The 15,074-nt window shown below is 34.8% G+C and overlaps 2 protein-coding genes across 2 annotated transcripts; both read right to left on the bottom strand.

Moving 5' to 3' along the window:
- Positions 1 to 2,961: 2,961 nt before the first annotated feature.
- Positions 2,962 to 5,010, bottom strand: LOC122318779 (SKP1-like protein 1A). Its single transcript, XM_043136386.1, has 2 exons — positions 4,630 to 5,010; positions 2,962 to 3,341 (listed from the first exon to the last, which is right to left on the bottom strand). The coding sequence occupies exons 1-2, from the start codon at positions 4,921 to 4,923 to the stop codon at positions 3,168 to 3,170; spliced, it is 468 nt and encodes a 155-aa protein (XP_042992320.1). The 5' UTR covers positions 4,924 to 5,010; the 3' UTR covers positions 2,962 to 3,167.
- A 3,380-nt stretch (positions 5,011 to 8,390) lies between these two features.
- Positions 8,391 to 10,445, bottom strand: LOC122318780 (SKP1-like protein 1A). Its single transcript, XM_043136387.1, has 2 exons — positions 10,028 to 10,445; positions 8,391 to 8,770 (listed from the first exon to the last, which is right to left on the bottom strand). Exons 1-2 carry the CDS (start codon positions 10,319 to 10,321, stop codon positions 8,597 to 8,599), a joined length of 468 nt encoding a protein of 155 aa, XP_042992321.1. The 5' UTR covers positions 10,322 to 10,445; the 3' UTR covers positions 8,391 to 8,596.
- Between the last annotated feature and the right edge of the window lie 4,629 nt (positions 10,446 to 15,074).

Consider the following 15,074-nt stretch of genomic DNA (forward strand, 5'->3'; position numbering starts at 1 on the left):
GAGTCACAGCCTTTTTTTTTTGTCCCACTCGAGGCATAAGGCAAGGGGACCCCCTCTCCCCTTACCTCTTCATCTTATGCAATGAATCTCTTTGCCTTCTAAACCAAGCTAAGCACAATAGATTGATCACAGGCTTACCTATCAGAAAACACCACCTACATATTAACCATCTACTTTTTGCAAATGACTCTCTACTTTTTTGTAAAGCTAACTCCATTGAGTGGAGCCAACTCTATTCCTTGTTGGAATCCTATGAAAAAGCATCTGGACAGAGACTAAACAAGGACAAGACATCCATCTTTTTCAGCACAAATACCATAGAACATAGCAGAAATATAGTAACAAGCATTGCTAAGATTCGAGGGACTAATTCATATGAGAAATATTTGGGTTTGCCAGCCCTTGTAGGAAGATCCAGATCTTAGTCCTTCAAGGGCATCCTGGATAGAGTTCAAGCAAAATTGAGTAGCTGGAAAACAAAACTCATTTTTCAGGCAGGCAAGGAAACTCTTATTAAGGCAGTCATCCAAGCTATACCAACATATAGCTTGGGAATTCTTAAGTTGCCAAAACAGTTGCTAAATGAGCTAAACAAACAAGTAAGATCCTTCTGGTGGGGACAACAATCACAAGAATACAGAATTCACTGGGTGCCATGGAGACAAATGACCAAATCCAAGAAAGTAGGAGGTCTGGACCTTAGGGACTTCGAGAACTTCAATTGTGCTCTCCTAGCAAAACAATGCTGGAGGGTCATCTCTACACACAACTCCCTTGCTGCCAAGGTCCTCAAAGAGAATTATTTCAAGCATAGCTCCTTCCTCTCGGCAAAGACTGGTCATAATGCCTCCTTTCTATGGCAAAGGTTTATATCTGCAAAACCTTTGCTAAAGGAAGGACTTATTTGGCAGGTGGGAGATGGAGAAACAGTAGAAATATGGAATGACAAATGATTCCCACAGAAGACTACTTACCAACCTCAGAGCTCAATCAGATTTCTCCCTACAAACTCTAAGGTTGCTATGCTCATTGACAAGACCTCCCATCAATGGAACCACCCACTAATTGAAGCTATCTTTAATAGAGCAGAAGCTGACATACTAAAAAGAATCCCTCTCAGCCCTTACTCTACACCAGATAAAATTATTTGAAGATGCACCACCTCTGGTATATTCACTGTCAAGTCAGCTTACTACCTAAAAGCTGAGATGGATAATCAAGGAAAATTCCGATCCTCTAAAGACACAAATGAAGGGGTGCCCTGGACAAAAATTTGGCAACTTAAGATCCCAAATACAAACAAAAATTTCCTATGGAGAGCCTGCTTAAATACCATCCTTACCAAAGTAAAACTCTACCAAAGGAAGGCTATTGAGGATGACGCTTGTCCTATATGCAAGCTTTACCCTGAAACAATCGAGCATGCTTTATAGGATTGTCCATCTGCCAAAGATGTCTGGAGTCATTGTGGAAAGAAGATCCAAAAAACTAACTTCCTTTTTCAATCTTTCAAGACCCTGATGGAACTTCTACTCAAGACCCTTGAAGAACAGGAGCTGATGGAATTTGCTCTTATTGCTTAGAAGATTTGGAAAAGAAGGAATGGGCTTGAATTCAGTTATAACTTCTCACACCCAAACTCTATAATCCAAGCTGTCAAACTACTCATCGAAGAGGTCCACCAGACTCAGCAGCTAGCTCAGGAATGCTCCATTGATTCCAACGATTACTCCCAACGGGAAGCTCCTCCACAAGGAAAACTGAAACTAAATTGGGATGCTAGACTTGACAAAACCAATTAAGGTAGGAGTTGTGGCTAGTATACGTAACTGGGAAGGGAAGGTGTTTGCCACCCAGACCCCCTATTAGCTGAAGCTTTTGCTACATTTCAAGCTTCCATGTTCTTAAAATCACTAGGGTGGCAGGACGTGATCTTAAAAGGAGACTCCTTGCAAGTTGTTAATTGCCTCAAGTCTCCAATAGAAACAAATTCCTATGTAGGCATTTTGATCAAGGACACTAAGACTACTTTAAACTCTTTCACCAACTGGACAGCCAGGCATACTAAGAGAATTTGTAACACTTTAGCTCACGTGTTATGTAAAGAAGCTCTAAGCATCAATAATAGCGTCATGACTGTGGATGCTATTCCCTCCTGTATCCCGACTTTGTTATAACTTAATGACAACACAAGTTTCCCCTAAAAAAAAAAAAGAAAAAAAAGGGAATGCAATCTATCAAACAATAGTTAGTAGAACTACTCTTCATGTGACACATTTAAATGGAAAATGCTATGTTTCCTCTCTAAAGCGACCACTCACTTTCAACTAGTGCAAAAATATGTGATCGGTTTAAAGAGCAAACTTACCACTCTTTTACAATCATTTTACAATCAATCAATGCAATTAAGATGATACTTCATTAAAAATGAATTTCAACATTCCTAAACTACCTTCATTTAATGTGTAGTTGTAAACGTGTGCCAAGGTAATCATTTTCCAAATCTAATAATCCACCACCAAAACCCTATCCTGTCTTCCCCCCCACAGCACACGACCAAGGGAATCTATTAAAAAGAATGGATATGAAGAGGGAGAAGCTGAATCCTGCCATGCTAAGTTCAAATCCTCGACCACCGATCCTCTGTCAATTGCTAAATCGGTGAGTGCTGCACTCAGACAGAACAAAGCTTTCAAATGCACACAGATTTATATTCCTTATCACAATAAATAAGGAATATAAACTATTGAAATGACACAGAAATTGATGGCAGAACCATCTACTAACAGTGCCCCCGATCAGAATCTGAATATTATTTACAGTTCAAAGGGTTTTACGATTTCAACAAAGCAAGAGTTTAAAACAGGGGAAGATAAAGATAAAAAAGAGAAATGATAGTTGTTGAGTGCATACGCGCCATGCAATTATTTTTAAAAAAAGTAAATAAATACGAGATCCACATAAAAAGAAATTAATTTTTTAATAATAAACCCCACACTTTTTTAAAACGATTACATGGCACTTACGCACTACACGATTGTATATAGCGAAGATAAAGCCAAAACAAACATGCCTAACATATGAACCCACATAGTAACCCTTAAACCAAGTTGTTTGTAAATCACATTTTTGTTTCCAAGTCCCACTAAAAATTATCACTCAATACATCATTCAAATGCCCACTGGTTCTCCCGACGAACCTCTTCCTCTTCCTCCGGGGTAAAGTCATTCTTGATGTTAAAGGTCTTGCGGATCTCCTCTGGGGTCTTTCCCTTGATCATGTCCGCCACAGTCTGGCATGTCAGATCCAGGAGGCTTTTGATGTTCAAATAGTTTGCAGCCTGAAAAAGGCAACAGTATTACAACCACAACTGAACAAATATTTCTTAGCAAAACTCGGACTTTTCAAAGATCAATAAAAATAACCAGGTCATATTACCATAATGAACATCAACATCAATCGTAATACACATCACAGAATATTTTCGTTGTGTTAACAATCATAAAAAATATTTTTTTGATCGGCAACAATCATAAAAAATATCACAAGCATAGGGCCAACGTAAAACAATTAACAATGCAACTTGGCAGTGATTTTTAAAACAAACCAAAATATCTTTCCTTCACATAAAATCAGGCTATTTTCATTTGAGGAACATAAACAAAATTACTCCTAAAGAATAAGGTAGACAGACTTAAAACAAAAAAAAAAAAAAAAAAAAAAAAAAAAAAAAAAAAAAAAGAGGGAAAAAAAAAAGTTTGTGTTAACTGATTGAAAGAATCTTCAAACAAAATAGGTACTTTCTCCTCAAAGAAATTAAGTTGCAGTATCAACGACGAAGCAAACGAAATCAACAAAGCAATTAGAACATTAAACTTCGGACAAAAAAAAAAAAAAAGCAACAACAAAGACATATTGTAAAGAAAATACAACCCTGAAATCAACCACGTATTGGCAAAGAACAAAAATACTAGAAAATCCAGATTATTTATGTCTACAAGAATCAGTTTGAAGCATCTGGTCCATTAATTGCATACTCAAGGAGCCTCCATCACCCCGCAGAGCATCATCACGTGTTAACAGTAAATTACCAACAAATCACCCATTAGTAAGAATATTTTTCTTGTTATTGGCACCGAATGTCCTAGAACAGGGTCCTGACTAATCTCAGAGGTGTACAGGCCCTTGGCAATAAGTCAGGGAAAAAAATCCCAGTCCAATTGCCCAGATTGTTTGCACCAAAGAAAAACCTTAGACCTTGGCAGGAGCATACCACCAACACCAACTCCTTTACCACTTGAGCCAACTCCTAGGGTTCCATTAGTATGATAATAATTCAACAAATAACGAAAACAGCTGTATTTAAAACTTTGACATAAATAATCAAATCAAATTCAAATAATCAAAACCCTAAGTTTCAAAACCTAGAATCATAAATTAACAAAACAACCATCACGCTAAAAACGTGGTTCAAAACCCTAATCCAGAAGCCCTAACCTGAAAGAAATCAATTCAGATCCAAATTTCGGAGTCCCAAGCCACGAGAAACCCATGAGGGGAATAATCGCCCACACGAACCGAAGCCATAAAAATATAGAACAAATCAGAGGCAAAGGAAGAGAACAAACCAGAATGAGATCGAAGAGAGTGGCCTGGTCAACCCTGACGAACTCCGCGTCCCAGGCCTTGAGATCATCTTCGGAGGTGCGGTCCTCAGAGTTGGCCGGTTCGACGTGCTTCTTGCAGTACTCGATGACCTTGGCCAAGATCTTGCTTGTCACGTTGGGAAGAGGGATGCCGTTGTCGGCGCAATCGTCCTCTATCATGTGCTTGATGGTCTGAGACTCGAGAGCCACAGCCTCGTCGACCTCGAAGGACTCGCCATCGGAACTCTTCAGGGTGATCTTCTTCGACGACGACATGGTTTCGATCGAAACGAGACGTTTGCTATCCTGCAAAAAGAAGAGAGAACAGGAAATAAAAAGGGCAGAAAACACTCGACTTTTCGTGAACCACTATTTATAATTTGCTACGGATCAGCCCCTGTACACGGCTGATCCGGAGCACACCTTACGTGTTGGTTTTTTTTTTTTTTTTTTTTTTTTTTTTTTTTTCGCAAAATCCTGTTTCCCCCTCCCACCCGGTTCCCTCTCCCCTCACCCAATTCTCTCTCAGCTCACAGCCTCACCCAGCCCCGCCGTGCGCCACCAGCAGTGCCACCGGACACCACCATTCGACTCCCCATCACGCCGGCCACCTCCAGCCACCTTCAAATCTCCTACCCCACCGTCGAGCACGGTTTGCCTACACGGTTTGCCGCTACAACCGCCGCCGTCGTCAGCCTCCAGCCCCACCGTCGAGCACCACCAAGCCCACGGATTATGCCGCCACCCACGGCTTCCAGCCTCCCTCACCCACGGCTTCCAAACTCGAAATGGGTCCTGCCCCTTACCCCGCCGTATGCCGCCACCCACGGCTTCCAGCCTCCACCTAGAGCCTCCCTCAGCCACCACCAACTCCACCCCCACCTCTCTCAGCCCCCTCCATGCACAGCCATTACTCTCATTTGGCCTAGATGGGCGACGGGGGGTACGAGTGGGGGTGAGGATGCCGACGCCGGGTGGGGGTGGGGGTGGGGGTGGGGATGCCGACACGGGTGGTGGGGCTGGGGGTAGAGGAGGGGCAGGGGCCGGGTGGCTTGGGCGACACACGGGGTAGAGAGAGGGAGAAAAAAGACTTGTTTTGTTGTGGGGTGTTTTTGGTCTTTTCATCTTAGGACACGTAAGGTGTGTTTTGGCTGCCCCCAAACAGGGGCTGATGCCAATACTTTTTCATTTATAATACATTAATACATTTCCGATGCGTAAAAGTCCGAGATTCATGATTTCGAGTTGACAACTATTTTCGATTTTTTACAGGAAAATGATATTTTTATTGAGTGTTTATTTATTTTTATTTTATGTTTTTTAATATTTTATAAAATTAATATTAAATATTAGTACAGTCGTATTAAAAAAATTAATTTTATTATTAAAAATTAATTTTTTTATATAAATACCATATTTATTTATTTTTTAAAATAATTATATTATATTTACGCATTCATAATTATAGTTATCATTTTTTTATTTTTATTTATTTATTTTTTAGGTATTATATTTTTTTGATTTTAATATTTTTTTGAAGAAAATACACACAAAATAATTAGAATACAATATTGATATCAAAATAAATATCGGTAAAAGTAGCGCTCCTTTAAAGAAAAGAGAAATAATTTACGTAAACTCTTTGAATGATAAAAGGTTGAATAATTCTTGTATGCTCTCTTATTTTCATCATTTATATATTTAATTCTTTAAAAAAATTTTACTTATTGAATAAGGAAGTGATTATTACTATATTTATATTTTTTATTTAAAAATAAAAATAAAAAAATGCTTGAAATTAAAAGTAAAAAATTTATAATTTACAGAGATTCTGTTTGGTCACTGAGATTTCTCAGATGAAAATTTTAAGTTTTAAGATTAAATATTAAAATATTATATTTTAATATTATTATTATTTTGAGATTTAAAAAAATTAAGAAAAAGTTGAATTGTTTATTATATTTTATATAGAAATTTGAAAAAATTATAATGATGAAATAAAAATTTTGTGTTTAAGATAAAAAATCCCAATGGCCGAACTAAACCTAAAGGTACAAAACTAAGTGGACAAATTGAAGAGGTACAGTACTACCAAAAAGGTTAAAAAAAATGATGGGGAGCCAGCTGGCACTCACATTAGATTGTTTATTTATTTATTTTTATTAATGATTAAGTAAGTATTTTATAATAATATTATAATTTTTTAAAAATAAAATATTAAAAAGTAATAAAAAAAAATACAAAATCCATGGAGGTACCGGCCGCAAAGTGACCTTTTAAAAGGTTATTCAAATAATTTGCTAATGGGTACTACTCAAGACCCTTGAAGAACAGGAGCTGATGGAATTTGCTCTTATTGCTTGGAAGATTTGGAAAAGAAGAAATGGGCTTGTATTCAGTAACAACTTCTCACACCCAAACTCTATAATTCAAGCTGTCAAAATACTCATCGAAGAGGTCTACCAGACTCAGTAGCCAGCTCAGGAATGCTCCATTGATTCCAACGATTACTCCCAATGGGAAGCTCCTCCACAAGGAAAACTGAAACTAAATTGGAATGCTGGACTTGACAAAACCAATTGTGAGGTGGGAGTTGTGGCTAGTATACGTAATTGGGAAGGGAAGGTGTGTGCCACCCTGAGAATGAACCATAGCCTCTTCCCAGACCCCCTATTAGCTGAAACTTTTGCTACATTTCAAATTTCCATGTTCTTAAAATCACTAGGGTGGCAGGATGTGATCTTAAAAGGAGACTCCTTGCAAGTTGTTAATTGCCTCAAGTCCCTAATAGAAACAGATTCCTATGTAGGCATTTTGATCAAGGACACTAAGACTGCTTTAAACTCTTTTACCAACTGGACAGCCAGGCATACTAAGAGAATTTGTAAAACTTTAGCTCACGTGTTATGTAAAGATGCTCTAAGCATCAATAATGGCATCATGACTGTGGATGCTATTCCCTCCTGTATCCCTACTTTGTTATAACTTAATGACAACACAAGTTTCCCCTAAAAAAAAAAAGTTAAAAAAAAAAATGCAGGCTGTCAAACAATAGTTAGTAGAACTACTCTTCATGTGACACATTTAAATGGAAAATGCTATCTTGCCTCTCTAAAGCGACAACTCACTTCAACAACTAGTGCAAAAATATGTGACCGGTTTAAAGAGCAAACTTACCACTCTTTTATAATAATTTTACAATCAACCAATGCAATTAAGATGATACTTCATTAAAAATGAATTTCAACATTCCTAAACTACCTTCATTTAATGTGTAGTTGTAAACGTGTGACAAGGTAATCATTTTCCAAATCTAATAATCCACCACCAAAACCCTATCCTGTCTTCCCACCCACAGCACACGACCAAGGGAATCTATTAAAAAGAATGGATATGAAGCGGGAGAAGCTGAATCCTGCCATGCTAAGTTCAAATCCCCCACCACCGATCCTCTGTCAATTGCTAAATCGGTGAGTGCTGCACTCAGACAGAACAAAGCTTTCAAATGCACACAGATTTATATTCCTTATCACAATAAATAAGGAATATAAACTATTGAAATGGCAGAGAAATTGATGGCAGAACCATCTACTAACAGTGCCCCCGATCAGAATCTGAATATTATTTACAGTTCAAAGGGTTTTACGATTTCAACAAAGCAAGAGTTTAAAACAGGGGAAGATAAAGATAAAAAAGAGACATGATAGTCGTTGAGTGCACAAGTGCCGTGCAAGAGATTCACATGAATAGAAATTAATTTTTTAATAATGAACCCCACACTTTTTTAAAGCGATTACATGACACTTACGCACTACACGATTGTATATAGCGAAGATAAAGCCAAAACAAACATGCCTAACATATGAACCCACATAGTAACCCTTAAACCAAGTTGTTTGTAAATCACATTTTTGTTTCCAAGTCCCACTAAAAATTATCACTCAATACATCATTCAAATGCCCACTGGTTCTCCCGACGGACCTCTTCCTCTTCCTCCGGGGCAAGACTTTGCCCGGGTTTTAAGATCCTATGGATCTCCTTTGGGGTCTTTCCCTTGATCATGTCCGCCACAGTCTGGCATCCCAGATCCAGGAGGCTTTTGATCTTCAAATAGTTTGCAGCCTGAAAAAGGCAACATTACTAGAACCACAACTGAACAAATATTTCTTAGCAAAACTCGGACTTTTCAAAGATCAATAAAAATAACCAGGTCATATTACCATAATGAACATCAACATCAATCGTAATACACATCACAGAAATATTTTTGTTGTGTTAACAATCATAAAAAATATTTTTTTGATCGGCAACAATCATAAAAAATATCACAAGCATAGGGCCAACGTAAAACAATTAACAATGCAACTTGGCAATGATTTTTAAAACAAACAAAAATATCTTTCCTTCACATAAAATCAAGCTATTTTCATTTGAGGAACATAAACAAAATTACTCCTAAAGAATAAGGTAGACATTTAAAAAAAAAAAAAAAGAGGGAAAAAAAAAAGTTTGTGTTAACTGATTGAAAGAATCTTCAAACAAAATAGGTACTTTCTCCTCAAAGAAATTAAGTTGCAGTATCAACGACGAAGCAAACGATATCAACAAAGCAATTAGAACATTAAACTTTGGACAAAAAAAAAAGCAACAACAAAGACATATTGTAAAGAAAATACAACCCTGAAATCAACCACGTATTGGCAAAGAACAAAAATACTAGAAAATCCACATTATTTATGTCTACAAGAATCAGTTTGAAGCATCTGGTCCATTAATTGCATACTCAAGGAGCCTCCATCACCCCGCAGCGCATCATCACGTGTTAACAGTAAATTACCAACAAATCACCCATTAGTAAGAATATTTTTCTTGTTATTGGCACCGAATGTCCTAGAACAGGGTCCTGACTAATCTCAGAGGTGTACAAGCCCTTGGCAATAAGTCAGGTAAAAAAATCCCAGTCCAATTGCCCAGATTGTTTGCACCAAAGAAGTTTCAAAACCTTAGACCTTGGCAGGAGCATACCACCAACACCAACTCCTTTACCACTTGAGCCAACTCCTAGGGTTCCATTAGTATGATAATAATTCAACAAACAACGAAAACAACTGTATTTAAAACTTTGACATAAATAATCAAATCAAATTCAAATAATCAAAACCCTAAGTTTCAAAACCTACAATCATAAATTAACAAAACAACCATCACGCTAAAAACGTGGTTCGAAACCCTAATCCAGAACCCTAACCTAAAAGAAATCAATTCAGATCCAAATTTCAGAGTCCCAAGCCGCGACAAACCCATGAGGGGAAGAATCGCCCACACGAACCGAAGCCATAAAAATATAGAACAAATCAGAGGCAAAGGAACAGAACAAACCAGAATGAGATCGAAGAGAGTGGCCTGGTCAACCCTGACGAACTCCGCGTCCCAGGCCTTGAGATCATCTTCGGAGGTGCGGTCCTCAGAGTTGGCCGGTTCGACGTGCTTCTTGCAGTACTCGATGACCTTGGCCAAGATCTTGCTTGTCACGTTGGGAAGAGGGATGCCGTTGTCGGCGGAATCGTCCTCTATCATGTGCTTGATGGTCTGAGACTCGAGAGCCACAGCCTCGTCGACCTCGAAGGACTCGCCATCGGAACTCTTCAGGATGATCTTCTTCGACGACGACATGGTTTCGATCAAAACGAGACGTTTGCTATCCTGCAAAGAGAAGAGAGAACAGGAAATAAAAAGGGCAGAAAACACTCGACTTTTCGTGCCCTTTCCTTTTGCTCCTTTAAAGAAAAGAGAAATAATTTACGTAAACTCTTTGAATAATAAAAGGTTGAATAATTCTTGTATGCTCTCTTATTTTTATCATTTATAGATTTAATTTTTTTAAAAAAAAATTAATTATTAAATAAGAAAGTGATTATTATTATATTGATACTTTTTAATTTTTAAAAAATACTTGAAATAAAAAGTAAAAATATATAATTTATACTAAAGGTACACTACTAAGTGGACAAATTGAAGAGGTACAGTACTTCCAAAAAGGTTAAAAACCTGACGGGAGCCAGCTGGGGCTCACATTAGATTGTTTTTTTTAATGATTAAGTAAGTATTTTATAATAATATTATAATTTATTTAAAATAAAATATTAAAAAGTGTTAAAAAAACATACAAAATCAATAGAGGTACCGGCCGCAGAGCCAGCTCTTAAAAGGTTATTCAAACAATTTGCTAATGGGTACTACTTTTTCTATCCTGTGCTTGCACGTGCATAGCTTATATAGCATTACTAAATTTTTTTAGGAATAATTTAGTTGTAAAGTATTAATATGTGCACTAATTTAATATAATTAGTTAAAAAATAAATTTTATTAAAAATAATATTAATTTAAATTTTAAATATAAAAGAATCAGTATTGTTATGCAGATTAGCGCGTGACTTTGTTTATAAGTAGCAAAACTCATATTTTTAAGTTGGGTTATGCTACAGTTACCGAATTATCATCTCGAATGCATCCTTTTATTTTTAAAATTTTTAATTGTTTTTTTCATTTATTTTTTTTATATTCTTAATTTAAAAAAAAAATCACACCAGTATTTAAAAAAATTTACTTACTTAATCACTAAGTTAAAAGAAATTAAAAAAAAATCATTTGGTAATAAAAAAAGCTTCCGAATTTGGATGCTTTAGCATTTCTCTTTTAACTTTACGTGTTATACCTATATGTTTATTTTAAAAGATAATACTTATAGTAGTGGAGTTCATAAATATCGTATCTTTTTGTATTTTTTTAAAAAAAAGTAAATATGAAATTTATATAAAATAAATATTAATTTTTTAATAATAAATTTTATTCTTTTTTAAAAAAATTTTATGACACGTACGTATTTCATAACTATACGTAACATTTTTCGTTTCTTATATCAAATAATATTTGGGATTGAGAAATGATTAACTTACGGCTGTACAACTATTTAACATCTCTAGGAAAGAGGTTTTGTGAAATTAAAATTCATTTTCAATGAAGCCACATAATCACAAAGACATAAGTCATTTTACAACTTTCTTTTTAGATTTATTTTATATAAAGACCATTTTTATAAAATAATGATACTCTATTTTACAACAATATCCTTCATTTTATCAACAAAAAAAAAATTTTGAAAAAATAGTTTATTTTCTATTATTAATCATATTATTTTATAATTTATAACTTGCTTAATATTTTCAAAAAACAGAGAAAAATATATGTAGAAAATAAAATTAAAGTTCATAGTTACGGTAAATATCGATGCCACATAAATGATTAAGAAAACTGATTGGCTTGATTATCTGTCACGTTAGTTACAATGAATTAAGAGTTTAGTTTCCCTTTCATCGTCAAGAGTTATGCTTTGAATAAAAAGTAATGAATGCAATTTATAGTTTGTTTCAGCGTCATAGAAAATATAAAAGGTAGTGGAAATTCAAAAAAAAACTATTACATAAAGAACATCTTTTACTCCGAACTTCAAACGCCATTTTATTATTCATAAATAAGCTTTGCTATTCATCTCTTCAGAGCATCCCCATCCCCCAAAGTTCCATATTCCCCATAATTTGGGGTTTATTTTAGAGTTTTGGTCAAAATACCCCTCACATCCGGATCCTTATTTTAGGGAAAATGTTTAGGGAATAAACAGTAAGTCCCCATATTTGGGGACTCACTATTCATTCCCTAAATCATTTTTATTAATATTTTATTCTAATATATAAAATAAATAATTTTTCAATCATCTACACTTTCTCTCATACTCATATTTATTATAGTTTTAAATAATAATGTTAAAAATAATTTAATTAATTACGAAAATATAAAAAAATTAATTTTAAAAATATTATTATATTCACAAAAAAATAATTTAAATTTTTGTTTAAAATATTCACTAGAGTAATAGTTCAAAAAATAAGAAAAAATATTAAGTAGTTAAATTTGTAAATAGAAGTGAAAGAAAAAAGTAATAAAAAAAAGAATAGAAAAATATTATTTAATAGAATAGAGATAGGGATGGGGAATGAGATATAGGAGGTTTTTGAAAGATGAATAAAATTTAGGAAAAAATTTGAGGAAAGGTGATTTTGAGTTAAATTATAGGGATGTGGATGAGGAATGGGATGAGGATGCTCTCACACACAATATTTATTTTTATTTTTTATTTTTTTTTTAATTTTATTCTTCTTAAATTAATTGAGTTCTTTTACTCATCATCCATATATTATACATTTGGTAAGAGAAAAAAAAATAAAAAATAAAAAATTATCTGTAATGTATGGTGTGAGGATGATGAGTAAAATTTTTCTAAAAGAAGAATATGTGTTAATTCAAGGTAGAAATGGCCACTTCATATGACAAATTCTATGTTCATTTTAATAGGAATTTGAAGAGAAAACAAAATGTTTTTTTTTTTTTTTTTTTTTTATTTTCTTTTCTATGGTTTGGTTATTACAATAGGTTTTGGTGAGATTTGAATGGTGAGTTGACATGAAAGTTGAATAAAATATCGTTAGAATATTATTTTTTAATATTATAATTGTTTTTAAATTTGAAAAAGTTAAATTATTTATTATATTTTATGTGAATTTTTGAAAAATTTATAATAATTAAATGAAATGAGTTAAGATCAAATTTGAATCTAAACTAGGCTTGTTGTTAATTCATATCAAGTTCTTCAAATTTGTGTTGAGTCACTGAGTGAGCCTTTCCTCTGATTTGATTAATTATATATATATATATATATATATATTTGTCGAATTCACGTAGATCAACTTTCTTCTTATCACTCTCAACACATTTTATAAACAAATTTCTAATCGAAGAAAGAATTTGAAGGTTATTAAAACAATAGGTAGTAAAAATTGAATTAAAAAACAGTCATTTAATTTTGAGACAAATCACATGATCAGCTAATTTTATATTTAAACAAAAAAAAAAATATTGCAAATTTTCAATTTCCCTAATACAAGCAAGCTGGGAATTTAGTGAAAGATTTTTCATTAATTAAACAATTTTGCTACATGCAACCGACGTGCGAAACCATAGGGGAATTTGCATGCCACGTTAGCTTAAAAAAAAAAAAAAAAAAAAGAGCAAAACATAACACAGATGAAAATGAGGAGAAAGGAAAATTCAGATTTCAAAAAGTTTAGAAATCACGTGAGCCTGGGAATAAAAACTCTGCAATTTTGGGTCTGAAAGAAAGAAGAGATCTCTGCCGTCGTCATCGTCTTTGGGTTTTGAAGAGTTCTTCGTCATCGTCTTCATGTGGGTGTCTTGTCCTTCTTTGCTCGTCTTTACGTGAACAAGTGGTAGATCACGTCTTGGGTCCTGCATTGAATACTGTAAACTTGTAAGATGGTACATGCATCATTCTTCCTTGCTCTGAAATCCATCTCTACGGCTTGAATTCTAAGTAATCTCCACCCCATATGCTTTCCATCCCTCCCATTGAGTAGAGAGAATAAAGTTTGGGAAACCATCCAGTTTTAATGTTTCTTCTTCTTCAGAAATCAGGACTCCATGAGCCATACAAGTTACCAACAAGTCGAATTTGGCTTCTTTTGTCTTCTAGGTTTCGTGTGTCAATTTTGAGTGGGAAGGTAGGACTTATGTGGGAATGGGATTTTGGCTTCAAAGGTCCTTAGTCGCAGATTTCTTATGACAGATTTCGAGTGGGAAATGTGGAAGACGAATAAGGGAAGATGGAAGGGAGGCCTGGAAATGGGGGTAAGGGGGATTTTGAAGGGGAAGGTGGTAGACAAAGGGAAGATGGAGAAAAACTCCGAAATGAAATGAAAAAGGGAAGACATGAAAAGATTAAACAAGATGGAAAAAATCTCTTTAATGAAATGAAAAGATAAAAATGAAGAAAGATGAAAATGGTATCGTTTACCTTTTACCACGTAAAACACAATTTCTCTGCAGATCCCCTATCCGGTTTTCGATAGAGTTTCTGTTAATTAAACAAGCTGACCATATATGTAATAATATGTGACCACTCACTTCGACAACTAGTGCAAAAATATGTGATCGGTTTAAAGAGCAAACTTACCACTCTTTTATAATCATTTTACAATCAACCAATGCAATTAAGATGATACTTCATTAAAAATGAATTTCAACATTCCTAAACTACCTTCATTTAATGTGTAGTTGTAAACGTGTGCCAAGGTAATCATTTTCCAAATCTAACAATCCACCACCAAAACCCTATCCTGTCTTCCCACCCACAGCACACGACCAAGGGAATCTATTAAAAAGAATGGATATGAAGAGGGAGAAGCTGAATCCTGCCATGCTAAGTTCAAATCCTCGACCACCGATCCTCAGTCAATTGCTAAATCGGTGAGTGCTGCACTCAGACAGAACAAAGCTTTCAAATGCACACAGATTT

Source organism: Carya illinoinensis, chromosome 8 (assembly GCF_018687715.1).
Source record: "Carya illinoinensis cultivar Pawnee chromosome 8, C.illinoinensisPawnee_v1, whole genome shotgun sequence".
Classification (NCBI taxonomy): Eukaryota; Viridiplantae; Streptophyta; class Magnoliopsida; order Fagales; family Juglandaceae; genus Carya; species Carya illinoinensis.